This window comes from Epinephelus fuscoguttatus, linkage group LG3, assembly GCF_011397635.1.
Source record: "Epinephelus fuscoguttatus linkage group LG3, E.fuscoguttatus.final_Chr_v1".
NCBI lineage: Eukaryota > Metazoa > Chordata > Actinopteri > Perciformes > Serranidae > Epinephelus > Epinephelus fuscoguttatus.
The window spans coordinates 30,136,911-30,155,946 of NC_064754.1; the positions used below are offsets into that span (position 1 = coordinate 30,136,911).

The 19,036-nt window shown below is 40.4% G+C and overlaps 2 protein-coding genes across 4 annotated transcripts in view; one reads left to right on the forward strand and one right to left on the reverse strand.

Annotated features, from left to right (window-relative positions):
- Window positions 1–840: 840 nt before the first annotated feature.
- On the reverse strand, window positions 841–8,976 carry LOC125883277 (uncharacterized). 3 transcript variants are annotated; one of them, XM_049567506.1, is made up of 8 exons: window positions 8,851–8,976; window positions 8,471–8,513; window positions 6,637–6,743; window positions 5,752–6,554; window positions 5,059–5,569; window positions 3,478–3,617; window positions 3,054–3,158; window positions 841–974 (listed from the first exon to the last, which is right to left on the reverse strand). In XM_049567506.1, exons 2-8 carry the CDS (start codon window positions 8,502–8,504, stop codon window positions 896–898), a joined length of 1,779 nt encoding a protein of 592 aa, XP_049423463.1. In that variant the 5' UTR covers window positions 8,505–8,513; window positions 8,851–8,976; the 3' UTR covers window positions 841–895. The 3 variants fall into 3 exon arrangements, with proteins under 3 accessions (XP_049423463.1, XP_049423464.1, XP_049423462.1); XM_049567507.1 differs by having other exon boundaries at window positions 8,613–8,916; XM_049567505.1 differs by having other exon boundaries at window positions 8,608–8,916.
- The window catches only part of cc2d1a (coiled-coil and C2 domain containing 1A), a 31,027-nt gene continuing 20,942 nt past the window's right edge, over window positions 8,952–19,036 (forward strand). Inside the window, exons 1-17 of the mRNA XM_049567504.1 lie at window positions 8,952–9,140; window positions 9,388–9,452; window positions 9,576–9,708; window positions 9,864–9,970; window positions 10,428–10,673; window positions 10,875–11,190; window positions 12,154–12,263; window positions 12,368–12,440; window positions 13,739–13,852; window positions 13,947–14,074; window positions 14,865–14,937; window positions 15,022–15,155; window positions 16,792–16,879; window positions 17,014–17,090; window positions 17,274–17,369; window positions 17,915–18,037; window positions 18,238–18,296. Coding sequence (XP_049423461.1) covers window positions 9,396–9,452; window positions 9,576–9,708; window positions 9,864–9,970; window positions 10,428–10,673; window positions 10,875–11,190; window positions 12,154–12,263; window positions 12,368–12,440; window positions 13,739–13,852; window positions 13,947–14,074; window positions 14,865–14,937; window positions 15,022–15,155; window positions 16,792–16,879; window positions 17,014–17,090; window positions 17,274–17,369; window positions 17,915–18,037; window positions 18,238–18,296 — 1,934 coding nt within the window. The 5' untranslated portion in view covers window positions 8,952–9,140; window positions 9,388–9,395. The remainder of the gene's footprint in view (window positions 9,141–9,387; window positions 9,453–9,575; window positions 9,709–9,863; window positions 9,971–10,427; window positions 10,674–10,874; window positions 11,191–12,153; window positions 12,264–12,367; window positions 12,441–13,738; window positions 13,853–13,946; window positions 14,075–14,864; window positions 14,938–15,021; window positions 15,156–16,791; window positions 16,880–17,013; window positions 17,091–17,273; window positions 17,370–17,914; window positions 18,038–18,237; window positions 18,297–19,036) is intronic.

The window sequence follows — 19,036 nt, forward strand, 5'->3', positions numbered from 1 at the left end:
GTAAACATCAAGTGACCATGTCAGCATTTTAAAATTATTATTTTTAATATATGAGTGAGGTGTTCGTGTTCTGTACCTGTTCCTGAGGCATGTTTGTTTTATTTTCAATATTGTACATGTGGCTCTTCTAAAATGCCGTAAAAGCTCTTCTCACTCTGAGAAAAGAAATGTGTGAATTAATCTGTGTGAATATTATTGTATGCCAGAATATACATAGTGAAAACATCTGTCTGTGTGTATTCTTTTTTATCACTCTCTGTTCTTTAAAAGAATTATAACAAATTTTAAGGGTTAAGTGTGAAGGATTTAGTGTCATCTAGCAGTGAGTTTGCAGAACTGAAACTTGCATAGCTTGTAGAACTACAGCACTGATGCCAAAACACAAATGGCCCTATCTAGACCCAGTGTTTGATATTGTCTGCTGTGGGCTACTGTAGAACAACATGGCGGACTCTGTGGATGAGGATCCCCCCTGTATATAGATATAAACAGCTCAATCTACGGTAACAAAACACAACAACTCTTAGTTTCAGGTGGTTTTTCACTACGAAAAAACATAGTTGTGAATATGCAACTTCTGCCAGTAGATGTCCCTAAATCCTGCACAGTGGACCTTTTTAAGCAAGCCATGTTCGGTATAGATTTTCTCTGGCTGTATCACCAATTACTTCCAGAATAATACTCAAATTGCTGACTCAATAAACACACAGGTTTATTTGGGGAGAGCTAGAACAGCTAAGCCATTAAACTGAACACGCCAGCAGTCAGTAATACAAGAAGAGCAATAGTCATACAGTGACATTTAAACATTTGTACAATGGCATAAATACCTTAATTACCCACAAACCATTAGGGCAACAGAAAGATCAGGATGGCAGGGACTTGTAACAAATCCTCAACGCACGGAGCTCCTTGAACTTTTACTGCTACGGCGCAGGCTCTCCAACTCTCTGTGAGCGGCCATTACTTTACGACTAGAAGGAAGCAACCAGAGGACAAATGGTAATTATCAGTTTCAATAACTTTTCTCTTTCTACCAGATTTGCATTTGATGAAAAAGTAAGACTGATGGTGTTTCTCAAAGTCAAGGATCCTTCCTTGGTAGGACAGGTTCTTCCAAGGAAGGGTCCTACAGAGGAAAGGCAAGTGTCCTTCATAGCACACAGGTGTGAGTCATTAACCCTTCCGGGACTGATGGGTGTCAGGGTACTGTGATCATTCTGGCACTCTCTAATGATGTTGTACAATCTGAACAAATGTTAGTAGTTTTTTCAGAGTCACGTGACTTTTAGGGAGAATATATTTCTGGATTATACTTCAAAAAACCAGGTGGGCTAAATGTAACTTTTGTAAAAAGTAGTTTTAGAATTCTGCTACAGTGTGGGCACTTAGTGCTCCATCACTGTTGTAAATGATAAATTTAAAAACCTTTTTGTTTTAGCCTGTCTAAAATCACGTTATTTTAAAAAGCTCATTATTTGGCAGAGGACGGATTGGAAAGTGTAAATTATTTTCTATCATTTTTTTAAAAAAATAAATGCTTGTATGATAAAAACTCCTGCAGATGTTAATCCAAATAAATTACATATTTATCCAAATCCTGCCGAGCTCCACTGGTGCAGATCCCATTAAAGAGGCCCTGCCTTCACTTCCAGCAAATTGTGAGTAAAGAATTGTGGGCGCCTTGTACCGAGGATACACACATGCATCCTTGAAGTTTCTCTGAAAGAAGGAATCTGTTCTTGGTGGAATTTAAGGGATCCTTGACATTGGAACAGTCCTTAGGCTGGATTTGATGAGACAGCATCCTTGAAATGCAGCTGTTTCAGGATCTTTCCTTGACTTTGAGAAACACCCAGATTTAGGCCAGCTGAAGAACAGTGTGTAAGATTTAGAGGGGATTTATTAGCATCTAGTGGTGAGGATTGCAGATTGCAACCAGCTAAAACTTATCACAGTTAGAATTTCTTCAATGTTCATTGCTCAGGAGGTCCGCAGACATTTTTGTCTTTCCACAACAAACAAACCTAGTGATTTAAACCAGTGAAAACACTGAATAAAGCAGTTTCACATTAAAAAACAAGTGTTTCCTTGATGCTGTTTGGCCCGTCTGCGACGAGCACCTGCTAATGTGTGTTCATCTTTTTTCTGATCCAGATGTTCAGGAGGTTTTTACCAGTAGCCAAATATAGGTCTCCTCCTCTCCCCAATAAACTACCTGTTACTTAAACTGCTACAAACACTGAATAGAGCAGTTTCACTTAAAAAAAAATCTGTTTTTCTCTATTGCTGCTTGTTGGTGAGGGGCTGCTAACTATGGTAAATGTCCCTATCTACAGCCAGTGTCTGGTTTGTTCACTCTGGGCTACCTCCATAAACGAGGACCTGCAGCCTATGTAGATATAAATGGCTCATTCTAAGGTAATGAAAACACAACAATTCTTAATTTCAGGTGATTATACACTGAAGAAATCATACTTATATTTCATTTCTGCCAATATATCCCCATAAACCCTACACACTGGACGTTTAAGGATAAATGACTGACAGAGGGAAAAATTGACTTCTTCTTTTCATGTTTTTTGCCTTTAGCCCATCAGATCATTAAAATGACACAGTCTAGCTGAAACCTGCAAATTTCTGCTCATGAAGATTTGCATTTGTTTGTTTCTACTGTGTTCCTCCAGGGTGGATACGTTGTCTATTGGCTGGTACTAAACCCATAATAGTGTATCAGTTTGATGTGTCGCCCAGAGCTTTCCTCAGTATACCATCCTCCCACATTAAAGGCTTGAACTCTTGGTGGCCCTTGCAAAAAGGTGCCAAGCAGTCTACAGCTGACAGAGCTGATTACACACTCCAGCCAATTACAGCACAGAGGTGAGGATGAAACTGGCCAATGGCATTACAGGTCAAAAGTTCAGCTGGCAAGAGAGAGGAGCAGGAAGTGAAGGCAGAGGGAGGTTAGGAAAAAATGATTAAAGTGGCCAAAAAGGAGACAAGATGATAAAAAAAACAGATTGGATAGAACACACAATTAAGCATGTACTAACTTTAGAGAGGAGAGCTCTGTGATGAGTCCACAGATCAGCTGTGTAGCATCTTCATGATGGTCTGGAGATCCAGGCTCTTCATCCCTCTCCATCACCTCCTCCTCACTGGATAAAGAGAAAGGGAAAAAGTTGGATTGACTGAAACAGTGGCATATTACCTTGAATCCTAAATTTAAGGTTTTTTATTTTACAAGAGTACGAAAATGTGTAGATATGTTAACACAGGACAATTCATTGTTAAAAATGTTGACTTCTTTAGGATAAGATAAAGAATTATACCAAATTAAACCTCTCTATACGAATTCACTACATGATAGTCACAGTTTTTTTTTGTTTTAGTATACCACCTTCCTTCTCTTACTTACTTTTTGATAGTGCTTGCTAACAATGTTTGTTCTTTCTAAAACCTGGAGTTCTTTCTTACGTCAGAACAATGGTGTACAGCTGCGAGTCTGACACGTAATCCAAGCACCCAGATCCAAATGGGTCAGAGGAGTCCTGGGTCTCAGGGGGCTCAGCGTTCACAGTAGAAGGACCAGCACCAGGTTCATCAGCGTAATTGCACTGTGTGTAACAAAAATAAATCAACCAGTTCTGTAAAGTTAGGAGGTAAAAAGTAAAATACCTTAGTAAATATCAATTTGATGAAGTTCATGTTCAGCGTTGCTTCCTTTAATTGTTCAGTGTGTAGTATTTAGGGGGATGTATCGGCAGAAATGGAGTATAATACATCAAGTAGCCTATGTTTCGTTTAGTGTATGATCACCTGGAAAGAAGAATCGTTGTGGTTTTGTTACCTTAGAATGAGTCGCTCATATCTACAAAGGGAGCGGGTCCTTTTCCATGGCATAAGCTCTGTTTCTACAATTGCCCAGAACAGACAAAGTAAATACTGGCGGCTCTAGATAAGGCCATTCGCATTTTTGCGGCAGCCACTGTGGTTAGCAGCCCTTCCGTGACAAGCAGTATCAGAAAAACACAGATTTTTTTAAAGTGAAACTGCTTTTTCTGTGTGTTTTTACTGGTTTAAATCACCAGGTCCATTTGTTATGGAGAGGAAGAGACCATTGCAGAAAATTCGGCTCCCATTAAAAACCTCCTGAAGGTCTGGATCTTAAGTTATCAGAGAAAAACAGTGAGTACACTGTGGCAGGTGCTGGGCTGGCAGCATGTCCCTGACGAGCCGAACAGCGTCAGAGAAACACTGATTTGTAATGTGAAACTGCTTTATTCAGAGTTTAGATATGGTTCCCCCAACCACCTAAAAAATGAACACTGAGTGAATCTAACCTGGAAAAGTTTTAGCTGGTTGCAATCTGCAATCCTCACCACTAGATGACACAAAATCCCCCTAAATCTTACACACTGATCAGATGTCTATTAAAGATTACACGTTGCTTGTTAAGTATGCAGCTTCATATAAATTATTGTGTAGCTGCATTTGTTAATGTGATTTACAGTGAGACTGTTCCTAAACAACTTTTCTCATCATTTCTACCTTTTCAACTGATCAAACAACTGATTCATTGTTTAGCCAATAAAATGTAAAAAAAAAAAAAAACAGTGAAGAATGCCCATCACAAACTCAGAGAGCTTTAGGTCACTTCATCAAAAAACTTGTTTTGTCCAGCTATTAATCCAAATCACAAAGATATTCAATTTATGATGATGTGTCAGAGAAGAGCAACAAATCTTCACATTTGAAAAGCTGGAACCAGCTAATATTCTGCATTTTCTCCTGGTTAATGACTTAAACAACTGCTCAGTCAGGCTGATGATTAACTGTCTGGTGATCACCAAACTGATTGTTTCAGTACTAATTTATAGAACTTTAGTCGCTGGTGCTTTAGTCATAAACACTACACATTATGTGATAATGCAACGGCATGAAACCATGTGTAAAACACCGAACGAAAAAATGTCTTCTGATTTTAACTAACACCTCTGACAGTCTCAACAAAAGGCATAACTAAACTGGCAGCTGTAACTGTGTCCCACCACTCACACTGTCTTTCCTCTCTGAGCCACTGGGTGTCACCGCAGCCTTACAGAGCTCCACAGCCTTGAATCCTCCTGAGCACCTGCTTGTGGATGAAGCACCTGCCTCACCAACCAACTCTCGCTTGCTCTCATGTCTTGTCCCGATCACACCATTCACCGACACAGGGGCAGCCTTGGCTGCATCCGGGTTTTCAGTCTCCTCATTTTGAGTCGGATTAGAGTAAAAAGTGATGGCAGGACTTTGGTCTATGACTGCTGACCCATCTTCTTTCATTTGTTCCTGAGGTTGTGCAGCCACAATCTCAGCTGTGTGTCCCTCAGGTTCCTGCTGCTCCTGATTGCCCAGAACCTGCTCCTCTTCCTCCACTGCAGGTGGGTCTGACTTTGTGTCACCAGTTTGCTCTGGACCAGACTCTGTGCCTCCTTCAACCCCACAGCTCTTTCCCTTTAAGCAGCCTGGATTACTCGCAGCTTCGGTGGCATCTGATATAGCATTGTGGACTTCAGTTTCTGCCCTGTGTGTGAACAAACAATGTTATCATCAAGGGGGAAATGAACAAATTGTCAGTGTAATTAGGTATCTTTTTGTGTATATGGAGTGTTTTCCAGGGATTTCAATTAAATATTACTGAAGGAGTGTATATGACTTAAAATGCTTCCATGATAGAGTACAGATTCCTCTTGACATTAATCTGACCTGTCATCCCCTCCACAATGACTGGACTGAAGTTTTATCTCTGCCTCCCTCCGCTCTGTGACACTGCCTACTGAGATGGACAGTGAGGATGATGAGGTGGGTGAAGATATAATCTCTTCCTGAGGCTGAAGGTCAGTTGTGTTAATACAAATCTGCTTCTCAACCCTTTCCGCTACTTTTTGCCCGTTTTCATGTTTTTGCATCTGTAGAAAGTGACTCCTCTCCCTCTCTGTCAGACCGCACATACCCATCCTTCTTTTCTTTTTGGCTGGTAACCCAGCTGCTGCTTCCTTTGGGATTTCCTTGACATCAGCCACGTACACACTGACAGGTTCTTCTTGGTTGCTTTCCAAATTACCCCGAGAGTTCCCCTTTGCACCCACTTGCTCCTCCAGAGCAGATCCATCACCCTTTTCAGAGATTGGCAGGCAGACCTTGAGTTGATCGGCGCATTTCTGAGATGGTGATCTGTTACAATCCTCTCTAGTCATTTCCTCTTTGTCCTTTCCACTCTCATCAGCATCATTATCAGCAGGTACTCTAAAGACCTCCAGCTCAGAATCATTGTTGGGATTGGTGACTGCTGTCCCTTCTTGCTCTTCCAAAGTTTTAGCCGTCACATTTTTGAAGTTAACATTAGTTGCTTCTGTATGTTTTTCTCCCGTGTCAGGATCTTGTTTGGTGAGAGAGGCCTGTTCTGCTGCTTCACGCTGTTGAGCTGAAATCACAGTAGACTCCTGCAGAGGGGACTGGTGGCACTGTAGCAGTGTTTCATTTACTGCTGTTTTATTTCCTTCAGTATCCTGAAAAAAAACAAAACAAACGTGTTAAAAAAATGGCCTGATAAGATGTAAATGTAGGTCCTGTTTCAATCACCTACATTACCTGCTGATGGAGAGCAGCCTGAGCATCATCAGTCTCTGAGGTTTCATCACTTGGACATTCCCTCTTCCTGGACCTGAGTGTCCGAGGCTGGGGTGGAGCTGAGGTGACTTAACAGACAAGGACCAGCTCAATTAAAACAATCACTGTAGCTGATTACACTGGTGGAATGTAACTAAGTACATTCACTCAAGTGTTATACAAAAAGGTCCAGTGTGTAGGATTTAGTGACATCTACTATTGAGGTGCAGAACTGAAACTTCTCTCATGTTCCAAGCATGAAGGAGAACTGCAGTGGCTGACGCAAAATGTGAATGGCCCTGTCTAGAGTCAGTTTTTGTCCATTCTTGGCTACTGTAGAACAAAATGCGGACCCTGTGGGAGACAACCAGCTCTGTATGTTAATATAAACAGCTCATTCTAAGGTAATGTAACAAATCTTATTTTCAGGTGATTATACACTAATGAAAACAGTTATGAATATTATGTTTCATTTCTGCTAGTAGATGCCTCTAAATCCTACACACTGGACCTTTAAGTACAAATATTAGGTACTTGTACTTTACTTAAGTCTTGTCTTTCATGCTACTTTATACCTCTACTCCACTATATTTTAGAGAAATATTGTACTTTTTACTCCACTATATTTAGCTGACAGCTTTCCTTACTAGTTACTTTACAAATACAGATTTTTGCACACATAACATATGAAGAGTTTATAAAATATGAGTGTTTGTTTATATAACTATTTATCCAGCTCCACAAGTGTGAGGATTTTTCTGCAACTACACGTTTCCTGATTATACTTGCATACTTTTACTAAGGTACCATTTGCAGTGCAGTACTTTTACTTGTAACTGAGTATTTTTACAGTGTGGTATTTATGCTTTAACTTTAGTAAAGGATCTGAATACTTCCATCACCACTGATTGATTAACACTTAAAATGAGCATATTAATGATAAAGTGGAGCAACTGTGCACCAATCAGCCAAAACAATAAAACCACAGCCGAGTGAAGTTGATAACATTGATCATTTTATAACAATGCAAGGTTCATCTGGGAAATCTTGGGTCCTGGCATTCATATGGATGCCACCTAACATGCTCTATCCACAGATGCAGACAAACACCTTTGCAGATCAAGTACCCCCCTCATGGCAATGGCACATCCCGTTGGCAGTGGTCCCCCGGGAGAAAAATGCACCATGCCACAGTGTAAAAAAAAAAATATTCAGGAATCGCCTGAGAAAATAGACAAAGAGCTCAAGATGTCAACCTGACTCCCTAATTTCCCAGACCTCACTTTGATAGAGCATCCATGGGACATGCTGCTACCCCACCTCAAAACTGACGGTACTCAAAGGATCTACTGCCAATGCCCTGCTGTCAGACAGCACAGGAGGTCCCCTGGAGGTCCTGTGTCCATGCCTTGACAGGTCAGAGCCAAGTCCAATCCAAGGGGCCCCACCATAGATCATGGTTACATCTGCTGTATCAATACGTCAAACAAATACTCGATAAGAGTGCCATGCCATGAGAGGGTGTACTTGCTCTTGGTCTGGAACAGTGTTTGGCTGGGTGGGGCATGCCAAGTGGCATCCATATGAATTTTAGGGACCCAAAGTTTCCCAGCAGAACATTGCATTGTAATAAAATGATCAATGCTATTCATTTCGCCCACCAGTGTTTTTAATGTTTTGGCTGATTGGAGTATTTCAAGTAGTAATTATCATTAAGTTTCAACATTTAGGTCTTTAACAAATACCAAATAACCATACATTGTTTCTGTTCACATCAAAGTTAGCCCATGATATGTGATAATAGCATTTCCTTTACCACTGCTGCTCATTTTTGCCTTTCCCTTGGTCATCTTCTCTCCCTACAGGATAAAAAGAATAAACTAAGTGACAAAAATATAACAACATAGAAGGAAAAAATAGCTTTTAGCTAGCATAAATAATTCCCATTGTTACCTTACACTTGTATCTTGATGGTTAGCTAATAGCTAACAAATAGTTAATGTATTTGAGAGGCAGCTAGCTAACATCAACAAAGTTAAACTGACTGACTAAATGAAGTTGTAGATATGACTTGGATACTGAGTGAAATTACTGATGTTCAAATAACTAATTTAAGCTAATTAATTCCCAGTAACGTTAGATAAACACTGGCAAAACGCTGCCGTGTATTTTTCCCGCTGTAATAAAACCATCCACCTGAACTGTGGGCTGGAGGTGTAACGTTACTTCGTCGGTGCTTTACGTCAGTGATGGGTGTGCTTCGTGTAGCCGTAAAGCGCAATGTGTGTTGCCACTGGAGACGCAATGGCGGAAGTAAATTCCACAGCCTACCGTTCTTGTTTTGACAGCCCAAACTAAACGTTAAATTACATCTTTCTGCTCGTATATGCTCTGACTTTTCTCCTGTCGTGTCTGAGCAGCGTCCACCCTAAATAACCGACCCGACTCGCTGTAGCACTAACGTCACGGTCCGCGGAACCGACAAGGTAAGTAGCTTGTCTGTGCATTCATTAGCTATGTAAAACATGTATGTTGTGCTAGCTGTTAGCCAACATGGGCTCAGAAGCTAACTTGATACAAGACAGTTTGAACAGTTTGGATTTTTACACAAAATGACACAAAGTGGCTGCCAGTGAAGTGACTCAGTACAGGTGGATATTCAGTTATCGATATGTTCTTCCTTTCCTCTTCTCTCCATTGGCTCAGTTACTTTAACTCCTCCTTAACTTTTAGGTCAGTCCATGAGTCGCAGTCGGAACCCCCCTGCTCGGGGTCAAGGGGCAGCCCGAGCCAAACAGGTAACATCCCTCATGTCTGATAATGAGACGTGTGATTAATATCTGCTGTTAGTATGTCAACAACAGGTATGATTCAGCACATCTCTCCCTGCCCTTCCTTATGTCTGTCTCACCTTGTCTCAGATGGGGCTGCTCCTTGACCTGTCCCCAGACGGAGGGATGGATGATGGAAATGATGACGAGCTGGAGGCAGAGCTGCTGAATCTGGTGGGCGGAGGTGGAGGGAGACCACAAGGGAAGAAAGGTGAAGGCAGAGGTGAGAAAAGTCAGGTTTTCCTTGATGCAACTAAAAGACATCTACCAGTGTAAAGTACAGTTTTCTGTCTCTGTCTCATTCATGTGCTCGTGTTTAAATGTTGATATGCCAGATATGATTTAGGTGCTGTTTGTAATGTATTTGTGTACATACAGCTCCAGTTCCCATGGCTGATATAGAGCGAATGGCAGCTCTTTGTATGAAAGACCTGGATGATGAGGACATGGGGGATGACGATTTGGAGGATGATGAAGATCTGCTGGTAACACAAACCGTTTTTGTCCCTTTCCCTCCCACAGCTGAAGCAATTTTAGAAGTATCTTAAAAGTATTTTTGATAAAGGATTTATTGTATCAGGCATTTTTTCAAACAAAAAATTGGGTATTGGCTGGTCCCAGCTTCTCCAGCATGCTGAATTTGCTGCTTTTCTTTGTTATATGATGATAGCAAACTCATTATATTTGGGTTTTGGACTACACATGTAATTTCAAGACCTCATTAGAAATTTTGTCGTCATATTGTCACTCTATTTTGACACATCACAGTCTAAATGATTACTTGATTAATCGAGAAAAAGGTGAACAGATTAACTGGTAAATTATAGTTTGTTGCCTTCCTAATCTTTAATCCCATATATAATATAATGGTGAATCTTAGCTGTTTAATTGCTTTAACTATCATTTTTTTTAACCATGTATATGTATGTGTCTCTGACATAGGCAGAACTAAATGAGGTTTTAGAGGATGATGAGGAACAAGCTCCTGCTCCCACCCCTCCTGCCGTCACACCGACTGCTCCCAAAGTGAGCGTCACATCCCACTCTGCTCCTCCTGCGGCTCCCAGTGGTGCAACTGGGGTCGAGTCTCGCCTATTGGATCGCATAGACATGTATAAGACAGCCATTGCCAATGCCAAAGCTGCAGGGGAAACTAGCAAAAGTCGAAGATATGACCGTGGGTTAAAGGTAATACAGAGAAAGAGAGTGAAAAACATCACACACAACCTCAGTACAAGTTGATCTCTATATCTTGCTGCCGTTTACTTTTTTCAAATGTCTAAATGTACTTCTTATATATGAATTTAGAACTTGATATTTTAAACAAATGTGTTCTTTGTAATGTTAGAAACATATGTTCATGATTTTTTTTTCTTGTTGAACCCCTAGACACTGCAGTCCATGTTGACATCTGTCAGGAAAGGAAAACCAGTCAATGAGGAGGAGATGCCACCTCCAGTTGCTCTCGGTGGAAAGCCCAACGTCCCAGCTGAGCCTGAATCGATCAAGGAGCGAGAACTGCCAGAACCCACACTCGTGCCCTCTCCTCCCACAAATCAGAAACCTCTGAGGGAGGCTGCACCGACAGCTCCTAATGCCAAGCCGCTCCATCTGACTGTGCCCCAAAAGCCTGCTGCTGCCATCACCCCAGAAACACCTGCCATCTCTCCCCTCACCCCCAGCCAGCCTGACGCACAGCACTCAGGTAAACACACAAGATGTAATAATAATAATAATAATGATAATAATAATAATAATAATAATAATAATAATAATAATAATGATAATACATTTTATTTAAAGGCACCATTGAATGCACTTAAGGTCACCTTACAGAAAGTAACAGACAGTTAAATTCAAAAGGGGTAAAAGACACATCAAACATCAACAGTAAAAATGTGAAATTTGTCCAGTCTGACACTTTGAATTCACCAATTTATTCTTCGACTGAAAAAGTCATGAATGATCAGATTAGCACTGCCTCATCTAAAACAACCGCTACATGATCCAGAGTGTCCACAGGTCCTTAAAAAATCTTAAAATGTCTTAAAGACTCATTTACTAATAAAAGGCCTAAAAAGTATTTAATTATCGTAAATTCAGATTTGATTGGTTGCAAGACTTTCTGGTGTTGGCGCTACAGGAAACGGAAATGATTTTAACAGAAGGGAAACACTATTTGATGCGAGAACAGATTCAACACAAAATGTGTATGTGTACGATGCCCCTAATTTGCCCTCTCTTTGCATTTAGATCTCGTAGTGAGTCTGTATTGTTAAATTAAAGCTTGTCAGGCTGCTTGTTCATTTATTTTCTCTTTGTAAGCCCACAGAGTATCATCAGTGTCATTTTCCCTTACTGTTCATTTTTTACTGACATCAGCGTGTTTACTTGGAAAGAGTATATATTCACTTTTGAGGTGTATTTCCATCCCAAGTTTGGTCTTTAATTCCATTAAAATGGTCTTTAAAAGGTCCTGCAAAGTCTTTAATTCAATTTGTTTATTCCTGTAGTCCTCCTGATAATCACTTTTGCTCATTTGTTACTGCTCACAAACATCCCTGCTAAATGTTTCTGTGATCCAAACAAGCTTTTCCGGGTTTTTTTTGGTTCACTATTTTATTTTGACACACGCACAAACACGTATGTATGTCTTCCCTTCCTTCAGAGGTGAAACAGGCAGTACTGTCCAGACAGAGGGAGTATAAGATAGCTGCCATACACGCCAAACAGAGTGGCAACATAGATCTGGCAAAACAGCACTACTTCATTGCCAAGGTAACAAAACTATTGTCTATGTTATCACATGAATAAATCTCTATGTTTGTGCAAGTGTATATAGAAAAATTTGATCCTGATAGAGCTGACCTTCCTTTTTGCAGAAGCTGGACGTGCTGGTGGAGGCACTGGACAGAGACAAACCAGTAGACCTGAGCTCACTGCCTCCTCCTCCTGGTCAGTGTTGACACTAAAGGAATACTTTCTCCTAAAGTGTTTGACTTTTGTTTCAATTACTCACACACCATGGCCTGACTTCTTTACAAATGGGTTTTTTTCTCCAATTCCTTCACGGAGAACTGAGTGGTATCAGTGCATTTTTGTTGACCTTTCTAAGGCTTTTGATACTCTTGACCACTGCATTTTACTAAACAAATTATATTTTCTTGGTTTGGAGGATCACCCTCAAACTGGTTTTGTGCATATTTGTCTGATAGATCACAGGCTTATAACATCCACTTTATGGCTCTTTTCCAATTCAAGCCACGTCTAGATTACAGCCTGTGTTTAACGTTCTTCAGACATCACTCGCTTAACCTCAAATTTATACTGAATATTGATGAGACAAACTGTTTTATTCTCAAGACGCCATACTTCTGACCTGCATCTTCCTCCTATCTGTAAATACATAATGGCACTGATGTTGAGATCATTCAGTCTTATAGATATTTGTGAATTAGATTTCACCTTAAAACAGCTTGCTGCAGTTTACCACTGTGCTCTGTATTTTATGATGGAGAATGTGCTACATGAAAAAGTAGGCTGGTCCTCACAAACAACAAGAAGGGAACGACGCAGTGTCATTTCTATGCCTCTGCTCCAGTGGTAGTCGTAGCCGCAGGCATGTTTTTTGGGGTTGTCCGTCCATCCATCCCATTCTCATGAACATGATATCTCAGGAGTGCCTTGAGAGAACTTAGACAAATTTTGCACGAAAGTCCACTTGGAGTCAAAGAGCACTGATTAGATTTTGGTGGTTGAAGATCAAAGGTCAAGGTCACCATGACCTCACAAAACATGGTTTTGGCCATAACTCAAGAATTCATGTGCTAATTGTGACAAAATTTATTCTAAAAGTAAAAACTAAAAGCATAAAACGATGAATGATAACATTTTATATCTTAAAGGTCAAAGGTCAGCTTCACTGTGGCATCATTATTCAATGTCATAACTCAGGAACAGAAGGGGAGACATTTGGTCAGACACTGAATTGGTGACACTAATCTTGGGTGTCCTCCTTAAACTGTGCTGATTGTATAGATCCTCTGTGCTGCTGGGTTGAAGATCTGTGTGAAGCTTCCATGTTTTAGAATTCGTAGCTTCATTGTGGCAACATCTGTATTTAAAGCATCGTGCTCATGTGTAACTGGCTGTGTTTTATTGTGTGTATTTCTTTTGCTTACCTGATTGAGTAAAGGTTATGATAATAATAAAAACCCATCTCCACCCCTCCACTCATGTCTGATAATCTGCAGGAGACGTAGTAGCAGAACACTGTGCACCTCCTCCCCAGTCTTCCTCTAAACCTGCTCCCCCTGCTGCACCTGCACCTGCACCTGCACCTGCACCCGCCCAGGTGGCCACGGCCGGTAAGACTACGGTAGCCTTGATTCGAGATAATAAAATATTCCATGTTGAATTTAGAGAATAAAGTGTGTGTTTATGTCTGTGTGTCGTGCAAAGAGCTGCGTCCTCCCAGCACTGTGGCAGAAGCCCTGCAGCAGAGGATGGACATATACAAGTCAGCAGCAGAGGGAGCCAAGAGCAAAGGAGATGATCGTAAGGCTCGCATGCACCAGCGCATTGTCAAGGTATGCACGATGCCCTTTAATATTATTGCAATTACTTTAAGAGCTAGATAATTTTTCTCTAAGACACAATGCATACTGTCACCTGTAACTACATCTAATTAGATCTTAGATATTAGATATTCTCAAAGAAACAGCTATTTGTGATGCACATTGTGTTCCTGGCTCTGTGCTGCTGTTTGGTTGTGGTGTGTTTCTCTTATTTCCCTGAATAACTGGTGTGTGACTCACTCTGTTTTGACTGGAAGTACCCTCTGTTGCTTTGACTGTAACTACTACTGTTGCTCATTTTACCTACCAGAATAGCCTGCAATAAAGTCTGTCTTGTCCCTTGGGGATTGTTGAAAGGCATTGTGGGAAAAATAGGAAACCTTTAATTGAAGTAGATCTGGCTGAGGCAGGAATGAAGGGACAAAAAAAACTGTTCTGCATGAGGTATATTTTGTGGGAGTGCAAGCACATTGATGACATTGATTTCTCATGTGGGAGTTAAGCTTTTGTCAATATTGTATTGTTTTCTTTTTCCTTATATGTAAGAAAGCCGCTTTTCATTTTGGGTGGGAATGGAAAAATTGGGGAGGTTGCGGTCTTGCAAATATGCTGCATTTTTTCTGTCTTACAGCACTGGTGTTGTATTTCAAAATAAACATGGCAGGTTTTAAAAAGCAGGTTTAAAAACCTGGATCATAACAAAAATGCATTTGTTATCACAAAGTAACAGTATATTGTCATGTAAGAGTGTCCGAGGGTGGATTTTCCCAGAATAATGTATCATCTCTTCTTCTCTTAACAGCAATACCAGGATGCCATCAAAGCTAACAAAGCTGGACGTCCTGTCAACTTGTCCGATCTACCCGTGCCACCAGGTAACTTACCCCAGGTGTGCTTCAGGATTGTGCCTCCAGGCTACACTTTATACTCACAGTAAGTTGTGTGTGCTGCTCTTCCAGGCTGTCCACCCCTTCAGGGCACAGAGGGGGGTCAGCAGAACTTCATGGGTGTCCTGGAAACGGCTATGAAAATAGCAAATCAGGATGCAGACGCAGAAGATGATGAAGAGGATGGACAGAGAGAGGCTGCCAAGGTAAAATAAATAAATAAATAAAGCCCCTACAAAATGGACAAATTGTTATTATGCAGCCAAGGAACTTGATTGGATGCCTTTTAATCAAAGCTACCAATGTTTTATTGTTTGCTGTGCCAGCTTCTGTGCTAGGTTATTGAATCATTACTGTTTTCTCTGCTGCACCTCCTGCTTACAGTAAAGTAATACTCTGGTTATTTACAAAACAGTACATCGCTAAATTGGAGTGCACATATAGATTACATTTGTAGCAAGGTAAACTGAGGTCATTGGCAGCAAACAAACAGATCCTGTTATTGTTTTTCTAATCTGTAATACAGAGTGTTATGTTGTGTGGAATCACTGCATGGTACAGTTGTCTCTCTGTTCAGCTAGACTGGATAGTGTGCTACTGACCTGCTCAAAGATTGTAGGTGAAACGCTTGAGTCAAGCTTTCAAGCTGCATACAAGAGTGTTGTCTTAGGCAGGTAATACTACATTCTGATCCCTCTCACGCGTTAGTATAAGAATATACACTTTTGCCACCAGACAGAAGATTAGAGCCCCACAGGACTGATTCAGCAGGTTGAGGAGTCTCCCAGTCTGTTAACCTATTAAACCAGAGTGCAGCTTCTAAGTAGCCTCAGTGTACCTGAGTCTAACACTGAATTTAATAGGAATGATTAAAGGGGAACAACATCCATTTTTAAAATTTCTACAATTTATTCCTGTGGTCTAAGTCAGTCCAAAAATATTAGTAAACATTAACACATTCATCATCTGTGTCATCATCTTACCCAAACATTGGAGTCTCTGCTCCCAAATAATGCAGCGCATCTATGCAGGTGAATCGACCATGGTGGATGAATGATTCAGTTGAATTCGACTTCCAAGACGATCCTCACCCAGCTGTCAATTCGATTGAGACTGGCCAATAGGAACGTGGCCCTGCCCATGACATTATTTTCGCAGCAAAAAGCAAAATCCTGACACGAGAGCAAAGACTTAGGTTTTGAGAGAGAGAAGCAAAATGTTTTGAGAGAAACAATTTTTTTGGAGAGAAAATATTTTCACACTGATAGCAAAAAATAATATTTGAGAGTAAAAAAAAAAAAGTTTTTTGAGAGAGAGTTTTTTTTTCTCTGAAATCATTTTTTAAATCTTAAATTATTTTTTTATATTCTATGACAAAATACTTTCTCTCAAAACTTTTTTTAGTCTCAAATATTATTATTTTTTGCTATCAGTGTGAACTGATGTGAACTTTTTCTCTCAAACATTTTTTTTCTCTCATATCATTTATTTTCTCGCATGTAATAAAGACACAAATCTAACTCCATATGCATCCACTCTTTGTAATGTCTCATGTGATTTATAGCATTTGTAGTGTGCTTTTGTTGTTTGATTTAACATTGTTCTGTATTTATGTGAAACAGTTGACATCCTGGGACACAACAAATTTCAGAACTTTTTTCTGATAAAGTGAAATCATATCAAATTTAGCTCAGACAGGCAAATTGTTAAAAAACGTTAAATTAAACTCACAGGTATCTCAAGATTTTGCACTCTAATAGAACGATATTGTACCTTGAAATCTGTATCTGTATTGTTGCATTTGTCTGATGACCCTAACCCTCATATTTTCTCCCTCCACAGCCTGCTGGGCGTCCAACTGCCCAGAAAGCAAAGTCGCCAGCACCTCAGGCACCTGGAGGCTCCTCAGCTCCAAAACTGGGACCTAAAGGTGCATTCAGAGCATGGGTTTGTGTATATGTGTGCACATGCCCACCTGTCTGCAGTTCACGTACAAAATGTGTCATGCAAAGTGTTACACAAGGCAGAGTTTCACTCCTTTTTTTGTTTTAATTATCCTTGCAGCCCAGCAGCAAGTGGATTTCCTGTTGCTAAGGCGACAGGGTTTTTTGCGTGCAGCCCTGCGCTCCAAACAGATGAAGGTAAACTGTGGACTTTTTTTTTTTTTTTCATTTTTTTTTGTTTGCTGTAGATAGAGTCCCTGCCATCGCTGTGTTTTTGTAGATGTCTTTATTACAGCTGCCTGTTGTCTTATTAGAGTCCTGAACTTCTGTTGTGTTGCTGAGGTTCAATTGACGCATCTGCTGCCATGTGGTTGTTTGCAGGACATGGCGGGAGCAGCGCAGCACCTCAGACATGCCAAGGGGCTGGATCCCATGATCACTGCTGCCAAGTCTGGCCTCCCTGTTGATATCACCAAGGTCATAAATATATTCTCATGTGCAAATAAATGACACACGAGAAGGTACAGGGCAGGCTTGTGTGTGTTGAACATGTTGTCACAGGAGCAACCAGGAGTGTGATGTGTGTTAACACAAAGTGGGACAGAAATAGATGACAGCAGGAAGGAAGTATGGGGTGAAATCAAAACACCTTTGTGCTCATCACGGTCTCACCTTCTGTGTGTTTGTGTCTGTATCTGTGTGTGAGTGTCAGTTTATCTGCATATTTTCAGTGCCATTCCACCATTCATATTTCATCTAGTTGCCTCGTCTCCCGTATGACTGTCTTTCTTTTTCATTTTGCCTCACTTTTATTTAACATCTTTGCCTCATATAACACATGTATTTCTCTCTGACTCAGCCCCACACTGTGATTACTGAGAATATTAAGCTTGTGCCTCTGTTAGTTTGTCTTCCTGCCTGTCTGCAGAATATCACACAAACTTAGAAACAGATATTCACAATATCTGGTGGACAGATTTTTTTGCTTCTCACCACATTTGTAACTGTCTCCCTCCTGACAGATTCCCAGTGCTCCAGTCAGTGACGAGGACTACTCGCTGGCCCGCTCCCGCTCCTCCCCTCTCTCCCCGCGCTCTAGTGAACAGTACCACGGCCTCATGGATCTTTTGCGGAAGCAGCATGAGGTCAGGAGGACACACCTCTCCCTTCTCCTTGCTGTATATCAGTGTCCAGCTTATACTGATGCCGAGTGATGATTGCGGCCTACCAGTCATGCAGCTTTTTTAAATAGATAAATCACAATTGTTCTGTATTGTATTATCTTTGGCTATTATTGTCTGTTTCCATACCCACACCTTCTTTTGTTCTGTATCTCGATCTACAGAAATGTTTGGGATACTCTCAGCAGGTGACACTCATGGGCAACGTGTCTGAGGCTCTGAAGTAAGAGATATTTCTTTGTTTTATATTGATGTATGTGAATTTTATTTCACGCTCTGTGCTGCTGTGATGAAGTTTAAAAAACACTCTCTTTTCTGGCCCTTGAAATTGAGTTAAATGCACTTTATTTTTGGTTTAAACTATAATTGAATATTTGGGTACCAGCACAATAAGTCATTTATGACATTAATCATTGAATTGAATCGATCTGTCTTTGATTTTTATGGTATAATATAAATCTCAAGGGCTAAACCGAATAGTTGGAAGCTAGAGCTTCAAAATTTTCGATGTTAAGAGGCTTCAAACATTCAAATTCTACGTCAACATTCAAATGCTGCACAGCTGTTTTTTTGCATGTCTGTTTATTCTCTTTAGACCTAGTATTTCTGTAGAGTTGCAGATACAAATTAGGCTATACTATGTATTATGCTCTTTGTGGAATTAGAATCCAGTGGTGTCTGTGTAGGATTGTTTCCGACAATATCTCCAGGTATTGTTAAGTCCAAAAATCTAAATATATTGAAAAAAGATAGATATTATCATTTCCAAAATTCACAACGTGTTTTTATCCAGTGAAACATTTTGCATCAGTCCATATGTGTTGTATAAGTTTAGCCTTTCAAATACAACATTTTCACTGTTTCCTGTTTGCTCTCCCACTTGGCACACAAAAAAGAAGACATGTACCAGTAGTATCGGGCACCGTAAATTAGTTTTATTCATTATCTTAGGATTTTGTTTAA

Coding starts and splice junctions, on each gene's coding strand:
- LOC125883277 (XM_049567506.1), bottom strand. CDS start 8,504: ATGACCAAGGGAAAGGCAAAAATGAGCAGCAGTG. Junction 6,744..8,470: donor GGCAAAAATGAGCAGCAGTG/GTAAAGGAAATG, acceptor TTGTCTGTTAAG/TCACCTCAGCTCCACCCCAG. Junction 975..3,053: donor ACAGAGCTCTCCTCTCTAAA/GTTAGTACATGC, acceptor GCTTCCTTCTAG/TCGTAAAGTAATGGCCGCTC.